At 42.2% G+C, this 19,424-nt stretch overlaps 1 protein-coding gene across 1 annotated transcript; it reads left to right on the top strand.

Annotated features, from left to right (window-relative positions):
• The first annotated feature begins 12,055 nt into the window (after window positions 1-12,055).
• PPP1R3G (protein phosphatase 1 regulatory subunit 3G) lies at window positions 12,056-13,151 on the top strand. Its single transcript, XM_057399316.1, has one exon. The coding sequence runs from the start codon at window positions 12,281-12,283 to the stop codon at window positions 13,088-13,090; it is 810 nt and encodes a 269-aa protein (XP_057255299.1). The 5' UTR covers window positions 12,056-12,280; the 3' UTR covers window positions 13,091-13,151.
• The last annotated feature ends 6,273 nt before the right edge of the window (window positions 13,152-19,424 follow it).

Here is a 19,424-nt window from a genome sequence, read left to right as displayed (position 1 = left end):
ATATAAGGGTATAAATATGTGTGTATATGTGTATATGGTATATATAGTATATATAAGGTATATATATATGTGTGTGCATACATGAGTTGAAGCTTGTGTTTGACTTTCTTTTTCCTGAGGTCCCCATGATAATTTTAAGACCAGAAGTCTCCCAAGCATCTCTTCAAGGAGTGTACAGCACAATGTTATGTGAGCAGGCTGCTCTAGTCTGCTTTTCTTTTTCTCGTACTTCCTTGGGATGTTCATACATGCAGTCTCATTTATTGGTTTTTTTTTAGAATTACTTTAAGACCTTTTCTATTGTTTTAAGTACATATTTTTAATGAAATATTAAAAATGCCACTTTGAAAGACAAGCAGTCTGTGAATCTGGTGAATTTAAAACAACTCTTTTTCCTATAAATGGATTTGTGTCCAAACAGATGGGGAAAATGTGGTATTTCCTCCATTATTTTTTTTATGCATAAAGTATTTGCAAAAAAAAGAAATGAATAAAACCTCTGCTGCTACAGGTCAGATCTTTACCTGAGGTGCAAGGAGCTTCTGCATCATCTGATGCAGAGCCCATTCACAGCAAACCAGTTGCTAATTGCCATGATGGGAAGGAAAAATAATTTTATCTTTAGAACTTGTGTCCTTGTATTCTGCCTGCTAGCAGTTTGTGTTCAGATTAACTTCTTGCCAAAGTTGCTGCTACTGCTTCTGGCCAAACATATTAGGGAACAGGCAAGCCTTTGTATATGCCTGGAATTTTGTTTTAGATGAAAAATCCAGACAAGAAACTGCACCATTCATTCAATCAAGCAAACAGCAAAAATTAGATCAGTGTGAAGGCACAAGCTTTTAGACTTCACTGGTTGCCTGGAGGATTAGAGCTCTCTGCAGAACATACTGAAAGGTCACCACCTCACTGCTTTTATCCACTGCACTTAACTGTGAAAAATAAAGAAAGCGGCATGCATCTTGTTGCAGTTCAGTGCCAATACTTTATGGGTCTTACTGTTCTGTAATATGAAGCAAGAAATGATGACTACATGGATTCAGTTGTAAACCATAATGATAAGACACCCCCTGAACATATGGCAGGGAAGAGACATAGAATTTTACATAGAGTCATTAATCTTCAAATTTGAAAATAAGAAAGGCTTCACAGTTAAAAGAAAGTGCTCTGCTTTTGGCCAAGATAAACATTTTGTTCCAGGAGTGAAAAGGAAGCACCTTCTGTTGGGAATGGATGCATCCTTCTTGTGGGAGGAATAAGAAATGACTTTTTTTTTTTTTTTAACCTGAGGAGATAAGACAATGGATAAAATAGGAAAACTGGGAAGGAGAGAAAATTCTGTTGAACTAGGCCTTTGGGGTAATTTTAACTAAATTTAATAATTGAAGCCATTAAATATTCAGAATGAAAATGAAACCACTATTCTTAAACTCTTGCTCAGTTCATTAGTCCATTCTTCACCCTTGGTTGTTAAGCTGCTCTTCCTCATGACTCCAGCCTGATTAGTAAATCACTCCATAAGGTAACTAAGGCTCCAACTTTTGGTTCCCCAAGACTGGCCTGGCAACTCTTGATCTTGTTGAGTCATCCTTACATGTGCAAGTAAGATGCTTGAATAGAAAGGATCTGGGTAAGACTGCTTATATGACTAGGAGATAGTGGTATGTAGGCAAGAGAGACATTAGCTACCAGAAATCGGTTTGTAATTGAGACTCTGCAATCTGTAATTTACTTAAAAGATTCAGAATTATATCCTGTACTCATTTACAGCAGTGTAAGTTTGGAATTATAACCTTAACATCAGCAACGTTATTCATGGAATAAAACAAGTTCAATGTGATGAGCAGTGACCTACTTACTACTATTGAAAACATGGTAACGTAGAGCAGTAAAAACTTTCTGTTGACTTTAATTGTGCTCATGCATTTCAGTTGTTTGTTTGGGAGACAGCAGGATGTGAATGGCAACACTTCTTATTTAGGGGTATCTTTATTCTGAAAATGAAGTGTCTTCTTTCAACTGAGTTGTTTTCAAGCTCTTTACAGCATGGTGCCTTCTTGAAATATTTTCAAACTGAAGTGAGTTGAGTCCTTCTGCTTCACCAAGTAAAAAGATAAACAACACAGTTTTGGCACCATTAGGTTGCATTTACAGTCTATCATATTACAGAGACATTAGAAATGATTTACTGAATCATGGAAGTAGCAGCCTTTAAATGTCTCATCAGTTTGGGCGTGAAAAGAAATAGGAGACATGTGGGATTTGTCTTTTTGTTTTAGTTGGGTATGAAAATGGAGACAGAAGCAGAGTTACAGCAGATCAGTAATCCAGATACCAGCAAAGAAAACATATTTAGCTAAACTTATTCTTAAATATTTACTGAATGATAATGTGAACTATGTATTATCTGCAGATGACTCATAAATGGAACTGCCCTGAATTGTGCCAAGCCAGCAGTGGGAGCAAAGAGCCTGAAAGGACTTTATTAAGGTCGCAATCCCGATTCATGATGGTATGAATCATGATAATGTTCTTTGATAAGGTGTTCATCCATGATCACATGCTACCTACATGGCTGGAGGACTTGGACTTCATTTGATTCAAATTGCAAAGAATTCAGGAAGGGAAAGGATGGTCCTGCCATGAAGGCAAGTGATTTCTAGCTTAAAGGGACTAAATTTTATTTCTGTTAATGCACCTAGCAATCCTATGGAAATTGCTTAAACTAACTTGGTTACCTATTGCATATTGCTAACTTTGTACCCTGAGAACTCAAGCAGTCAGATTTCTGAGATACTGAGCAGTTACAGCTCTAGCTGAAATCAAAATGCTCTGAACCTATGAAAAATTTTCTATACTGACAAGCAACCTCAAAAGTCAAGTTGCACGTTTCCAAAGTGAGCACTTAGAATAAGTGGACACTTTTAACCTTTACCTCTCTGCAGCTCAGCTCACTGATGGTAAAATCAGGAATAATACCTCATCTCACAGTAGTCTACTCTTTCTGAACCACTTGAAAGATACTGTGATGCTGAGCACTGTGGAGGGTCACATGAGGACATCCGATCTCACCTCCAGAGCAGGACTCAAATACTATTCAATAAATAAGGCCTATAGCTACACGTTGAGCAATGGGGGGAAAAGCAACGACACAACCATTGAGTAGCCACAGGGAAAAGCAATGACACAACCATTGAGTAGCCATCTATCTTGTGTGCTTAATGATGCAGTCTGAGGGAAAAATGGCCTAAGAATGTGTAATTAAAGGCTGTAACCTAAATGATGCAATGAAAAAGGCTGAATTAAGGTAATAAAGACAATGTGACTTTGGGCAATTTCTACATATCGTTTTTCAAATCTGTATTCTCAACATTCTTTTAACATGGATTTTTCTATGGTTAATTAATATAAAGCTTTGTTATACTCTTTAGAAAAAAGTATCAATGCATTGATTTGAAGAAACACAGCATATATCTCCATTGAAATGTGGACAGTACAAAAGAGTAGACAGAGTATATTTTATTTACCTGAGTTTGTGTGACAGGGTTTACGTATATCTGTTTAAGATTGCTGTTGTTTAGCACAAACTTCAGCTAGGATAATGACTTCAGAGAAATTGCCATGGGTTCTTCAAGAAGCTGTAGCAGACGTGAGGTTGTACATGAAAGTAGGCATAGAACTTTCAGTGACTAAACCTAGTATCATTTAGCTAACTAGTTTTATATTTTACAGTGCTTGTAACATTTTATAACATCAGGTTGAGGGAACATATCTCCCCAGTCCTGCAAAGCAGAGACTTCACTGATATTACTCAGATGTTCCATCTACACATATATTTGCAATTAAGTACTTGCTAAAATTATTTGTAGGCTTGGGTCAAATTATTTAACTTGACCATGAGCAGCACTGCAGTTTGTTCAGCAATTCTTTGCAAATATCCAGTACTGGTGCCGGTCACCCTGATCTTTATTTTTTTCTGAGCTGTTCTGTGCGCCCAGATTCCTCTGTTGTATTTATCAATGCATCAACAAGTCTGCCATTTTCACAGCTCAGGTGATAAGAGTATAAGTGGAGGCAGGGAAGAAAAAAGCAGCTTCCTAAAATAATAGTAATTTTATCACATGAAAATATGATTAAAGCATCTGCTTTGGCTTTCATTCTAACATGCTAGAAATCTGCTACAGCTAGAACAGTTCAAGATTTTTTGAAGACAGGAAATAGCATCTTTTTCAACAAAATTACCATTTGGTCACAATTTTTTATTAAAAAACCCAAACCAAAAAACTAACTGTAGAATGATTTGTTTCCTTACTAGGGGACACAGCAATATTTTTTTTTAATACGTCTATAAACTTTCTGTAAGCTTTTATATGACAGGTTCACCAACAACCCTGACTTCACATTCACATGCCTCCTCCTCTTTCATCCTCTAACCAGTGATCCCTGGTTTCTCTTCTCCCCATTCCAGGACTTCAGCAGGTTACCTCCTGAAGTGTGCTAACACGCCCTTTCATTTTTGTTTGATGCTATGTTTCTGTCCTGGATTAGTACTCTGGCAGAAATATGTGTGCCTGCTGTTAAAAAGCTTCAACTCTGCTTTGCTTCAGATAGAAGAAGGTCCTGATTTTAAAGTGTTAGTCAATACTAAAACCGGTTCAGCTTGCAGGACAGGTGATCTTTTACATGTTACTTCAATTTTTAATTCTGTTGCTAGAGAAGATTGTATTTGCAATTAAATTAAATTTAAAAGCAATTACAATCAACCACACCACCAGATGGAGCTCCTTTTCTGCCTTTCCAGCTGTAGGTGGAAACTGGGACAGAATTCACTGAGACTGTGGGACTTAACTGGATTTATAGTCAATGAAGTAGAAAAGTCCAGTTTTTTACTTCTAGTGATGCAGGACTGAGCATCTCTGCATTCATCTATGGCTATTTCAGGTTTTTTTTTATTTGTATACTGTTGCTTTTGCAATCCTGTTTCTTGTTCATGTACTTGAGAGTTGTCAAGTAGATGCTTACTTGTTAGAATGGTACAGTATTATTAAAACAGCATATATTTCTGCTCTTTATATTTTCTACTGTAAAAACTATTAACATTCTTTAGAAACTCAAATCTTTCTTTGTTCAGACCACTACACGATCCATCTTATTCACTGAAATTCAACTCTGAAGTCTTTTGTGCTTTTAGCAGTACTGCATTGTGTTACAGATAGCTAGTTGCTAGTACATATATATATGTGTATATATATATATATACGCGCATCAGCTGAAGTGACAATGTTCGTAAGTCAAAAGAATCAATATAACTGTGATAAACATTCTCTCTTTTACAGGATATACTCTGTCAGATGCCTGTTTGGCCATCTACTATCATAGTTTAGCAAGTGAGAACAAACTATAACTGAAGCAGTCCTGGAGAGATGCAAAGAGACAGGGTTGAATTTATTCCTTTTTCAGCAGTTTGAAAAAATACACATTCGAACAAACCATTTTTAACCTAAGGTTGATACAGCAAGATTACTTGGAAAGCCTATTCCCATGTTTTAACCCCCGTGAAAGAAATGTGAGACACATACAACTTACCTGGTTGTGACTGCTGGACTGAAAAGGTTGGTCTGTATTTGCCAGGAGTTATTAGAACAGGCTATTACTGCACAGCTCTGTTGTCCCAAAAGACAGGGAGGTATCAGAGCTGGTGAGGTCAGGTCGGCATTCCATTATGCCACGTCAATCAAGACTCTAAAGACCGGTGGAGGTTTTGCCAGCTGATGTCATGAAGGTCCTTCTGAGCATCCAGCCAATTCCGTTGTCCTCAGAGAGTCTAAATGAGTTCATGCTACTGTTGATTTTGAGTGAACTACACAACTTGCTGCTTGTGACAAACACAGAAATACAAAACAGAATCAATGTGAGTACAAGTTCATGTCATTTTCCATTTTCATGTCTTATTTCCAATGGGCAAAAAACCTAGAGAAAAAAAAAAATAATGCCATGGCCATCTAATCGTGTGCTAACAACACAAGAAGCTGGTCTAGAGATATGTTGATTTGTCTTTTATGTTTTATATACTTTCTAGGAGTTCATTTTAGAGCACATGTCAAGCATTTGGAATTCTGGAGTGTCCTTAGGCAAGAAGTGAATATATCTTCTGTCTGAATATGTTTCCTTTCAGCATTTTAAGAAGACACTGGTTTTTCTTTTCCAGAGGCAGTCTGCTAGGTGGCAGGGCAGGAGCACAATCCAGCCGTTTAAAGCAGATGGCAAGAAAAAAGTTGATTATATTAATAGCCCAGTAACAGTTTTGGGGTTAGAATGCCCTTTATATCAAGCTACTCTGGATAAGATAGAGCTTATTTCTCGCTGAAGTCTAAAGCAATATACTAACATAATGTAGAGTAAGAATTTGATCCAAACTGTATTTTTCCTAGATTGCTAAATTAAAAGAAAATACATAACCGTAGAGGTTTTACATGTGAGAACCTGGATCCTAGTGTTCATCAGAAACCTTTGAAAGAGATGTGGTTCTGCAGCTTTCTGGAGATTCACACTAAAGCAAACAAAACCCATAAAACAGAACCCTTTTCAACTCCTATGCTGTGAATACATTTGGGAAGCTGAAACATTTTTCTCACTGATAATCTTTTTTCTTTTCAAAGACACTCTGTTTGGGTTAAATTGTTGAAATGCAACTGTAAGTCTCTCTATTAAAATGGCAGCTTGTACATGGGAGGGGGTTTTATTGTAATATAATTTTGTCCTGGGTTCAGCAGTAGCAGTCGTTTTTCTCCTTCTTGGTAGCTGGTGCAGTGCAGTGTTTTGACTTTCAGCTTGGGAACAGAGCTGATAACAATGATGTTTTGGTTTGGCCAAGGACTTTGTGAGCCTCATGCTCTGCCAGGGAGGAGGGGAAGCCAGGAGGAAGCAGAGACAGGACACCTGACCCAAACTGACCAAAGAGGTATTCCATACCACAGCACATCATGCCCAGGATGTAACTGGGAGTTAGCCAGAACGGCTGGGGGACTGGAGGGTTAGATGAGGTATGGATCGGTGCTTGGTCGGGCTGGGGGGGGCGAGTTATCGGTTGGCTGGTGGTGAGGTGTTGTATTCTCTTCCCTTGTTATTTCCTTTATCATTGTTATTATTGGTGGTAGCAGTAGTGATTTGTGTTATACCTTAGTTACTAAACTGTTCTTATCTCAACCCGTGGGAGTTGCATGCTTTTCAATTCTCCTCTCTGTCCCTCTGGGAGTAGGGGGAGGGAAAGAAGGGGGGGAGTGAGTGAACGAGTTACCTGACTGGGTTTAAACCACGACAAATTCATGTGACAAATGACTTAAGATTTTCAGTGCACCACATGAAAATAAAAGATATCTTATAAATATCAAAAGTTTTAATCCAAATCTTGACCCCTCTAAAAGCTGCAAGAACCAAGCAACACTTCAGAAATCTTAGTGAATGGAAAGTTTTTGTGCAACATGGTTTTGTCACAGTTAATGCCAGCTCCAGTCTGAATTTAGTGTTTATTCAAGCACTTGGAATCTTTTACATACAATTCCTGCAAAACAGAAAGAAAAAAAAATATCCTTTGTACCATATATCACAAAGAATGGGCTTGATTTTATACCAGATACAGAGAAATCTCAGAGGTACTGAAATCAATTACGAAAGTCCACCTCTGAAGAGGTTAGCATTTCACCCAAATAGAGGGACATTCCTTGCCTTATTGAGAAATACTTGGTATTAGTAATTGAAAAGGATATCCCCCATCATTACAGGAAACACAGCCATTGCTGTAATTCAGGAAAACTTAATAAATATATTTTCATACATTTAAAGTAATTGCACAGATGCAAGTCTGCTGAGAGATAAGACCAAATATACAGCAGACATCTTTTGAAGTGACTGAGAGACTCAAAGCTCTAAAGGGTTTTGCTTGCTGAGCAAATTAGCTTTAAATCTTCATACTTAAGATTTGGAAGCTAAAGTAATCACTTCCAAAGATTTTTTCCCATTTCAGTACTTTTTCCATTACAGATCTAATGCATGTCCTTGTGCAGCTGCTTTGTTCTCCTGCATAAAGAAGATAATCAGGTCTAATAATCTAACTTCTGAATTATTGCTATTCAGATTGTATAGACCCATGGAGTTTTTCATTCAGTGCTTGACCATTCACACAAACACAGTAAACTGAAATCCTGTTCTGATTAAAAGCACAGAGAAGCTAGAATTTCCCATGGGATAGGGAGCATTCTTTTTCTAGTAAGTGAGGATGCTATTAATATCCTTCCTGCCATTTTTGTACAAGCAATGTGACTGTTAAAATTGGGATGAAGAACTACATGATTTTCAAAGTGAAGCAAGAAGACTGTGTGAATGAATGCCACTAGAATTTGACAAAAGATGTTATTAATTTTGTGATTAAACTGTGATAATCCCTGTGTATTTCTAAATCCCCATAAACTGTTTCATAATGCTTAAGAGTTATTACTCGTACGTGTTTTCTGATAAGCTATTGTCATGGGAGATTTTCTTAGCAAAGACTTGAGTAGGAAATTGGAGAGACTTGGCATATTGGAAGTACCCAGAAGAAGAATAATTTCCTCCTGGGCTAACTAGGAAATCCACTAGTTTTGGATTTGAAGGTTGAAGCTAGTATTAAAACTGCATAAAGAGAAATTATGAAGTGTTTGAATGGGCTTCTGCATTACATTGTGTGGTTCAGCTTAATCAACAGAATCTTCCAGTTGACTCTGTGTATCTGCAAATAGGTATTTTCATGTTCATTTTGTGTTCAAATGATGACTGTCAATCCAAGCAGCTTGACCAATTCATTAAATTGCACATCAAATAGAGCTCCAACCCAAAACTCTGATATAACAAGTCCTGAGAAATACATACCCGTACAATCAGAGTGAGAACTGAGAAAGCAATACCATGGATCACTCACCAGTGATTTGTGCATTCATTTGGGTTTTTTTTAAATATCTCTCAGTAGCCATCTTAGGATGAAACACTTCCGTGACATGGTCCAGTGTGAGGTGTCCCTGCCCATGGCAGGGAGGTTGGAACTAGATGATCTTAAGGACCTTTCCAACCCTAACTATTCTATGATTCCATGATTCTGTGTGTATTGAATGCAGGATGGGGACAAGGTGGGCAGCTGGAAAACAAGAAGCAGGAAAATGAAAGAAGGTGCTGTCTTGATCCTTTGTGCAGTTTATGACCTTAAATATATCTGGTCAAAGCTCAGGGGATGCATAAAGCTTCCTGACTGTGAGTCTGCTGTCTCTCTTTTACTAGGAAAGACCTCTGCTTTTATCTCAACATTTTCTTTAATAACAAATGTGGTAAATAAAAGCCTGAGCCCCTGGTTGCCTCATTCTTTCTTAAGAATCCATTTTGAAATACGTAAGAGGCAGCACTAAATGCCTCCTTAACTAATGTCCACTGGCATAGTTTGTCACATAGTTAAGCACCTTTTGTAAAGCTTTATCTGATTTTAAATTGCTCCCTGTCAGAATGGTCGCGATCGATTACCACTAAAAATCCAACTTCCCTTTGTATGCCGTTAATTGCGTGATTTTAGTTCTTCTCCTGCAATATAGATTCCTATTGCCTTAGCTGCTTTTGCTTAATTTCTGTGAACAGTAGTTGTTTTTGCAGGCCTGTTTCCCAGACTTATGGAATATATATAGGAAATGTATATTAATTGCTACAATATTACTTAACTTTTATCAATATTTATATTTTCTCTTTTTGCTATCTCTTATTTTGCTTGAACTTTTAACATTCCTCTGTAATTTCTAGAAGTCCAAATGGTTTTTGCCTAACCAGCAAATGGCAGTTTTTCCCCTTGCTACTTAAAACATTTGTTAATGATTTGGAAAGCTGAAGAAGCATGCGTTAGTGGAATAAACACCACAAGAGGAAGTAAAAGCTGTTCTCTTGATTTCTGCTTTTCTTCACCATAAAACAGATATTGCTCTGAGAAAACAGTAGTGTTATATTTTATCTAAGAAACCTTGGACATACGGTAAGTACTAAGCACCATTACCTACACATCATCTCTTCTTTCTAGCTCAGTAATCTGAAATGCTGCAAGCCTTGGAGAGGTGGGTCATGAGGCCTCATTTCCAGGCATAGGTAAGAAGGAACCTGCATTCCAACCTGTGGTCATCGAAGTGAATGCTAACAGGAGAGTGGCACAATATTGTTGTCCACTGCTCCATTACAGCCACCAGCAGGTTGGGAGTGATGGTGAAAGCAGATGAAACCAGTGCCTTCCCTGCCAGCAGTTCAACGTGGGAAGACCATCATGCTCCTCCTTACACTGCATTGCACGCCTCAGCTGAGTAACTAGGGAGCATGCTCTGTGGTTTAGTATGATCCGGTTGAGTCTGGTTAGTTCAAAGAGCTGAAACGGTGGCACAGCAGCTCGCTTCGACTGGACTAGGCAAAGGGGTGAGTGCTCCCCTGAGGAGCTCAGCCAACAGCTTGCAGCAGAGCAGCGTTGATGAGCAGTTGATGGCAAACTGGTATTCATCATGTTTTCCATTAGCACAGCTAGTGCCAGCAAGAATGTTTGTCCTTCGTTCCCTTTTTCTGCAACACTCTAAAACAAACTACTAACCATGTTGAGTGCAAGATCAGGAGCTGGAGCAGTCAGATTATTTGGCACTTCTGAGTAGCTGTTTGCTATTCATCTCCCCAGTCAAGGTGTAGTAAGAACACGCTCACAGGTTTATCTGCTAAGAAAACCATTTAGTGATGTTTCTGCTGCTTTGGCACTCATTCCTCTGCGAGACCCAGGCTGCACACTCAGTTGAGCTGCACTGTAATCATTAACATTGGGAGGCTGCTTTTTGGCAACTAGACTAATGCTAAAAATAAACTATGCAAAGAAAAAAACCCCCAACCATATAAATCCATAGTGGGAGTCGCTTGCTTCAGAAAGTACCATGTTATTTGAAGATACTTTTTAGTGTCTCTCCCATGAGTAAAAGAATGGAGGAAAGTTTAATAATGTAGTGTTTTTCCAATCACCTGTGCAAGTCACCCCAGACAACAGCAGTGGCACACACAAAGCATAGAAAAGTTTGGAAAATTCTCAGATACGCATCTCACCATACTAATAAATTCTTGTGTTATAAGGATGCTGTTTACTACACATCATCCTTAGAAAATAAAACAGAGAGGAATTCTATTTCTCTTTACTTGATTACATGGTAAAGTCTGTATTTTGTTTTTCATCCCTGAATGTTTTTTTTCATTTAACTGGAAAATTTAAAGACAGTCTGACCTTCAAAAGGGGTGTCTGTGCATGTATGTGTGTGCCTCCTGAGCCTTTGGACTTGATTTTCCACAAGTTCAGTACTGCTGATAGCAAGTGTAGGTAAAACATGGTTAAGGAGATTTTCTTACAGAATGCATCATACTTTAAAAAGTGAATGCCTTTGGTGTGCCTTTTACCTCTGGGGCTCTGTCCTCGAGCTCAGGTCTCAAAGCTCTCCCCTGCAGTTAGAATGCCTGGTAACCAATTTAGGCATAGAGGCCGCGGGTCTCACAACCTCTCAGCCGCAGAACACGGACGTCCGATGAAGAGCCGGGTACAGGGGCAGGACCTGGGGTTGCAAGGGGCTGGCAGAGGCCGAGCCCCAGTGCCGGGTGCCGCTCCTCGCCTCTGCCCCCAGCGGGGTCCGTGACCCCGCGGTGGTGCCAGCGCGGAGCTGGGCAACGTCCTTACTAATCCAGACCACCGGGGCTCGTTCTTCGGGGCGTCTCCGACGGGTGGAAGGAAGCCTAAATGACGACGATGAGGAAGGCGATAACAATTAACTGTAATGGTGACGAAGCCCGCTCCAGCAGCCCGGGACCCCATTTTTGCACCCCGCCGGACCCGCAGTGGCGGCGGGGGTTAAAGGACACGGGCAGGCCCAGCTGGCTCCGCGGGGCGCGGCTGTGCCTGCCCACCCCGTCTGTCCCCCCAGCCCTCTGAACGCCCGGCAGCGTTGCTCGCCGCTCTCCCCCTGCGCCGCGGTGTCGGGAGCCCCTGCGCGGGCCGCGGGCGGGAGGACGTGCGTGTCCGCCCGTCGCGGCTGCTGCCATCCCGGTACCGCCCGCTGCGGGAGGTCCCGCCCGCGGGGAGGCTCCGGGGCCGGCGGGTGGGCGCGCCCCTCGCCCGGGGCCTGCGGCGGGGGCGCCGGATAAAGCGGTGCCGGCCCGCCCGCTCGCCGCCACAGGGGCGGCCGGGACGGGCCCAGCGGGGCGCCCCGCCATGGCGAGCCCCGCACGCCCGCGGCAGGAGCCGGCGGCGGGAGAGCGGCGGCTTCTTGGAGCGGCCCCGACGGTGCCCCGCGACGCCAAGCTGATGCTGCTGGAGCTGCGCCGCTGCGGGCGGCCGCCGTCCCCCGGCCCCGGCATGCGGCGGGAGGAGGTGGAGGAGGAGGCAGAGGAGGAGGAGGAAGAGGAAGAGGAGGAAGCGGCGGCGGGCGAAGACTGTTGCAGCAAGTGCAAGAAGCGGGTGCAATTCGCCGACTCGCTGGGGCTGAGCCTCGCCAGCGTCAAGCACTTCAGCGACGCCGAGGAGCCGCAGGTGCCGCCTGCCGCGCTGTCCCGCCTGCAGAGCCCGGCCGCCGCCGAGCCGGACCCGCTGCCTCCCAGTGAGGACCCGCCGCAGCCCACGCCGCGCCTGGTGCCCGACTTCCCCGACGGCGGGGAGCCCAGCGCCGAGCGGCTGCAGCGGCAACGAGTCTGCCTGGAGCGGCTGGGGCGGCCCGCGGCGCCCACCGACGTGCGGGGCACGGTGCGAGTGTGGGGCGGCCCCGGCCCCCAGGAGGTGACGGTGCGCTACACCTTCAACGAGTGGCTCTCCTTCTTGGACGTCCCGGCCGCCCCGCTGCCCCCCGACCCGCCGGCCGAGCGCTACTGCTTCACCCTGCCTGTCCCGCCGAGCCTGCGGGAGGGCTCGGCCCTTCACTTCGCCATCCGGTACCGCGGCCCGCAGGGCGAGTTCTGGGACAACAACGGCGGCCGCAACTACACTCTGCGGTGCTGCGGCTGCCTCGAGATAGGCCCCCGCGATTGATGGGCGCCCGACCGGGAGGGCAGGGGCAGGCGGCCGCAGCCCCGCGCCAGAGGCCCTCTCGGGGGGGGGGGCCTCACCCCGGAGAGTCCCCCAAACCTGGTGGGTTTTGAGCGGCTGCTTCGTTTTTTCCGGCGAAGGATGGACGTGCATAGTGTCGCGTTGCTGTGGCTTGTGGAATCGTTTTCCTTTTACTTTGTGGAGAGAAGAAGAGACTGAGTAGGGCTTTGCTTTTCCCCTCTTGAAGTGAATTTTTGGGGTCTTGATTCAGGCTTGACTGCACCTACCTGATTAGTCAGAGCTGCACAGAGCGCTGGTGTGAAAACTTTGTGATGCGTTCGCTCCAGATGTAACTTTGGATCCAGGTTTTCCTGTTCTCACATCCATTTCAGAGACAGTACTGCGACAGCAGTGGTGTGCTTTGTGTTTTCAGTTATTTTGTTAGTTGAATGGACTCCGTGACAATACCATTCACTGCTGTGAGCACCCGTCAACCTCACGACAACCCTGTCCGTACCACCTTTACCGTGCCTGCGGCATCTCTGAACAACAGCCTGTCCGGGGGCTGGCTCTGGGGCTGAACTGGGCTGCTCTGGTTTTTGTCACTCCGCACACTTCGATACCGCTCCCTGCCTTCCCCAGGCCTGTGCGCACATCCCTCCTGGCTAATAGCAGCCAACAGGGACTTCTGCAAAAATGTTTTTGCTTAAAATAGACTGGTGACTTCTCGCACAGATGAGAAGTCTAAAACCGGGACAGAGGAGGAGTTAAAGCATTTGCTGATGCTGCATTTATCAGGAGAACTTTAGTAACACCTCTGAGTAACTCACTGTGAAGTAAAAGCTGGTGTCCGTCTTGCACACAGTTCGGCATTTCCAGGTTTGGGGAGTGGTGACTGGTTTGGATGACCTTCTCCCACAGGAGGATGCAACACAGAGGGTGTCCTCAGTAACAAATGAAAAGACGTGCCTTAGTTCAGCTCTCCTCGTATTACATTTTGCACCACATTTCTCAAGTATTTCTAATTTATTCAGCTTATTTTGCTACATACTGTTCAGTGTTTGTATGTTGCTGGGAAAGGGGTTTGTTGTGCTCACGGTTGGGCTTTGTCACGCTGGGCACTTGAAATGGTTTCTGTAGTCTTCACTCTTGCCCTGCGAGCTTGGTTGACTACTACTGGTGCCCCAAGCCCTGAAATTAAGCAAAAAGTACCAATGAGAATGGGTTTGTAAGAATAAAAAAAGCTTTAAAAAAGTGAAAAAGCTCACCATTACACATCCTTCTTTTTGTGTGTAGCAAAACATAATGGGATGCTTACTGGTTTTGCAAACTGGCTGCATTCCTGCCCTACCATGTGGGGTGCAGAGGGGCTCGAGCTGTCGGTGTGCCTCGCTGTAACCGGGGATGTTGCCTGTCCATAGGCAGCAAGGCAAATTGCCCTGTAAGCCCATGATGGCCCTGTGTGCTCTTCTAAGAGGCATCTTGGGCAGAGCTGTGATGTGAGGAACCTTTACTAGCATGGGGGGTAAATAGCCAGGTGTCGGTTGAGTTTTGTTCTGGCTCTTCTGCAGCTTTGACTCCGCTTATTTTCTTCTGATACAGTGTCTTAAAATTGAGGGTAGTTTTTCTGATGAAAAGATCAGTGGGTAAGACACTGCCAGAACACAGAAAATACTGTGTCATGGATGTATGTTCTTCAGTAAGGCCTGGGAAGATTACTTTCCTTTTAAAAAGAGAGCCTACTGTGTGAGTTTTCTCATGTCTTCGTTTCTTCTGAAGATGTAGAAGACGTAAACATGTGGAACATCTCAAAGCCCATTACGAGCACCTTAGAAAAAATATCTTCCTTATGTAATTCCCCATTCTTGAAAATGAATCTTCCAATAACCTGCCTCTTGGGAGAGCTGGTTCAGAATCAGAGCTAGAAGCTGGGGGTTTACTGGGGAGATGACATGAAGCAGAGGCAGCGTCAGACTTCTGCAGTTTTGCTAACACAGGCACTGCTTCTGAAACACAGCCTGCTCTCCCTCCTCCCTGAACCATAGAATTGTAGAATGGTTTGGGTTGGAAGGGACCTTCAGAGGTCATCTAGTCCAATCCTCCTGCAGTGAGCAGGGACATCTTCAACTAGAGCAGGTTGCCCAGAACCATATCCAGCCTGGCCTTGAATGTCTCCAGATACCTGTACGTAAACCCTTGTGTGAGAATATGGCCAAATACAAAGAGGTGTTTAGTTCCTTCAGAAACTGCCCTGTTGTTAAGAGTAGTACCAAGTTTGTTTTAAAACTGCCATGTGTTACAGGATTACAGGATATTAAGTGGAATAATCTAGTATGAATTAGCCTTTCTTCAGATACTTGTGTTAATGGTGTGCTCTTACGACGATACGTGAAGCTAACAGCGCTGAAATTGATTCTTTAAGTGCAAGGTAGTATTTGAGGCTTCTGGAGCCCATTTCTTAGTCTGTGTTTTGTTTATTAATTGCTTTGGAGAATAAGGAAGCTCTGCCAAAAAGGGAGGGGAGGGATCCCTCTCTCCTTGAACAGAATTTAAAGAACAGCCATATCCTGGTGGCTGTGTCTGGGCAGGGCTCAGACAAGCCTCAAACACACTCACTTCTTAATCCATAGCACATTTTTGTACTTTGAAGAATTTACAGAAGCACAGATTGCCAAAGCAGGTTTCAAAGACTGCCTACACACACTGCTCTGCATTTTCACGGATGAGCTTACTGGGGGCTACAGAAATGCAAAGCCTCACCAAAGATTACATTGGGCAGTAGTGTAAGAATCCGAACCAGACCATGTGTGTACTGCATGCTGGCAAGCACAGGGCTGCTGCTTGTGGTCATAGGCTGAGATACATGGCTTAATTGCAATTTTACTCAAGAAATGCTTCAAAATGAAGTATTTTTAATTGTGTAAAATCAAAAGTCCCAGCAGAGTAAAGCATTAAGTAAGCACTCTTCTTGTCTGGTTGCATTACTGTTAATGTAGTATTTTATAAAGATTCAGAGCATAACTTCTGGAGAATGTGCTCATAAACACCCTCCCTCCCCTAACCTGAGATATCAGAAATGGTAAAGATTTGTAAGTGCTTTTGGAAAAATTCCAGCTTCAAAGATTTTCATTGTACTCATATTTCTGGTTTGTTTCCCCATGGATTAAGGGTTTAGGGGAGAAACAGCTGCCAAATGGTTTTATAGGTGTATGTAGAACCAGAAAGTTCAATACAGTTGAAACTGTGCTGAGTAACTGTGAAGGACAGCTAAGTTAAATCTTCCTTGAGCCATTTTTTGCCGCTTACATTTAAATTCAGATCTAAATGATTCAGAAAAGGACTCTGAAGCTAAATTTACTTTAGTGTCATGAAGAACCACAAACTTGCATGCAAACTAGTTCTGTTTTATTTAAAGTTGGGGCTTTCAGTCAGTACTTGAAAAGCCTGGCTTCTGCTCCCATTGGCTTCTTAGGGATTTGGATCTGGCCCAAAGTACTGCAGGAAGGTAAGGGAAATGATCTAGGTTTAATTGTCTATTCTGTTCAGAGTCTTGTGTTATGGGGTTAGGGTAACACGGCACTGTGATGAATGTTCATCTGTCAGGAGTTCAAAATCTGCTGCCTATTGCGTGGCTGTAATTAAATCACCTTAATTGTTTTTCATGATTCTTTTTAAGAGAGGGAAAATTACTTGTCTTGGATTAGCATATTGCCAAAGACTGGTATAAATATTTATAGGGTGCACTCTTTCAATAGAAAGCCTTTACATTCTTCACAGGTCTCCATAGTTCTCTTACTCCGAACACATAAGAGAAGTCATTTGAATGCAGTACTTAATACCACTTCCCTCTCTTGTAAGTAGATAGTGTGCTTCACAGTAAAAAAGGTAAGTAGTCCAGAAAGAAGCACCTCTTGTCACACATTGATGATAACTTAGTTTTCTGTGAAAGCTGCAGAATCCTTTGAAGGTGAACATGTTTGTGATACAGGTTTGAGAATTCTGAATTTTTTTCATCTTACAGTTGTGGAAAATACACAGTGGTAGAAGAATTACTGCCTTCTCATTTTTCCTGCTTCCAGGGCTCATGCACCATTTTTGTGTTCTAAAACACCGAAAAAAAATAAAAAGAACGTAAACTCTCAGTAAAAGAGCTACACACCTTCCATCCTTTTTAGTTTTATAAATGTCATCAAGCAAAACGTTCCTAAAAGTATGAAATAATGATGCCTGTGTTAAGAACTGTGGAACAAAGCGATCAGTATACTCCCAATGTGAATAATGGTAGGATTTCACTGTAGATCATTATGGAAAACTCAGGAAAACAGTCAGTGCACAGCTCTTTCATGGCTCTGTTCTTTGTTTTGATGTATGGTCTGTGCTGGGTATCTGGGGAGGTGCATTTATGTCGCATTACAGAAAGGAGGTTGAGAGGCTGGTGCTTCTCCATAAAATTATTGTACCTGTTGATGTTAAGAGGGTGAATGTAATGCTTTTAATGCCTGGAAACTTGGTGAGGTTTTATACAGAAAAACCTTTTTAGAAATCGTTAAAATACTTCTTGGCCTATTTCAACACTGTATGTAAAGCTTTCACATGCTATTCCCTCGAGTTGCTTTCCTCCAGGACACCTGTACCTCTGATAGATCTGGGCATTCCGAAACTGAGTTTTCAATTGCAGTAAAATCTCCTGGGAAGCTGTAACACACAACAGAAATCCCTATCCTTTAAACAGTTACTGATATTAGACAAATTGTTTTTTTTTTTTTTCTTCTTACAGAGCACTGTTTCCAAGTTTATACTGTAAAAGTCACGACAAACTTCAGGGCATGTAAACAGTCAAATTTTGGTGCGTACTGCTGAGGTTAATAGTTTGCTAAAATGTTGAGACCAGGGACAGAGAAACATTTTTAATATAACACAAAAGCAAGCTTGTTTTCGCTAAGACATTGCAGCTTTAGTAAAGATACTGCACTCCCTTCTAAGGAAAAAGGATACACTTTTTATAATAGCGGACATTGTACATAAGTCATAGGATCATTCCTTTGTGTTTAAACTATTCCTGTTGTTTACACTGCTTTAACAAAATCCAACAAAGCTCCTGACAGCGTGCCAAGAGAGAGATTTAATGAGTATTGCAGCGTAAACGGAACTGGTGAAGCACAGAAGGTGCAGTTGTAAGAGCACAGCAACTCTGAGGCTGGACCACAGTGCCAGCTCTACAGTTCGCTGTCTCCAGCAGTGACAATGAGCACATGCCTATCCATGAGTAAGAATAGGGCAAGCGGGTTCAAACATAATACTAAAGTAATCCAAGCCTACAACTATTATTTCAGCACTGGACTTCATAAGCCAGATGTGGCTTCTAAGTATTTTCCTTTTGTAGTTTGTAGGATTTCAATGACAAAGCATTTGGTAAGGTGTGTTTTTATACAGAACCGGGTTATAACAAAATTACTTAAATGGGCATAAGGCATGGAAAACATAGTATTTCTAGTTATCTTCCAATCACAAACAACTAATAGGCATATAACTAACAGTAGGAGAGTGTGCACTTACATGTGTGTTGGTAAGGAAACATACAGATCTGTCTAAAACAGAGAACAAACATCTAAAATGCAGTGATGTTTGAGTATTAAATGCTAATACCTTTGAGTAGTAAACGCTAATATGTTTCTAACTTTGCACTTGTGTTAAGTTAGAGAGTATTACACAGGCTTTTGGTCTTTGGCAGCAGCAGTTTTCTTACATTTGTTCTAATAAGTAATGTATAAATAGTGTGTGTAAGTCTACGGGTAATTTGGAATAAGGACTAATCTCCCCTTGGCTGAGAAAGCTACCAAACCTCTGTACCACAGATCTGGGGAGAGGGAAATTACAGAGCCTGATTTTTATTTATTTATTTATTTGTTTGTTTTTAAATTTTCTTGATAGGCCCTCTTTGTAAATGTATCCTGAAGGTTACTACTGATCTTTTGGAGGTATGAATAGCTAAGGGAGATAATCTGAGCGGTAACCTTGAGACAGAAAGTAGGAGCAGATGGCATGAGTTAGGAGTGCAGTACTGCTGTATCCACCACCAAAATTTAACAGCAGAATTTTCAGGCATTAAAGGAAGAGTAATCTTTCTACTACTTTTGAGGGGATTAATAAGAAATTACACATTCTTGTGCCTGCACACCTGTATGACAGCATCTGTCATCTACAACTGCATTCTCACTGGAAGCATCAATAAAGAACTTCACTGGAAAGGTACTGGTATTTGGAAGAAATTATTATGTATTTAAAAGGCCTCTCTACTTGAAAACAAACTTTTTTTTCTTTTTTTTTGTGAAGATGG

The sequence above is a fragment of the Pezoporus wallicus genome, unplaced genomic scaffold (assembly GCF_028554395.1).
Source record: "Pezoporus wallicus isolate ANWC-B61680 ecotype Strahan unplaced genomic scaffold, APGP_CSIRO_Pwel_v1 contig_818, whole genome shotgun sequence".
Classification (NCBI taxonomy): Eukaryota; Metazoa; Chordata; class Aves; order Psittaciformes; family Psittacidae; genus Pezoporus; species Pezoporus wallicus.
This window is presented reverse-complemented; position numbering and strand designations above follow the sequence as displayed.

Coding starts and splice junctions, on each gene's coding strand:
- PPP1R3G (XM_057399316.1), top strand. CDS start 12,281: ATGGCGAGCCCCGCACGCCCGCGGCAGGAGCCGGCGGCGGGAGAGCGG.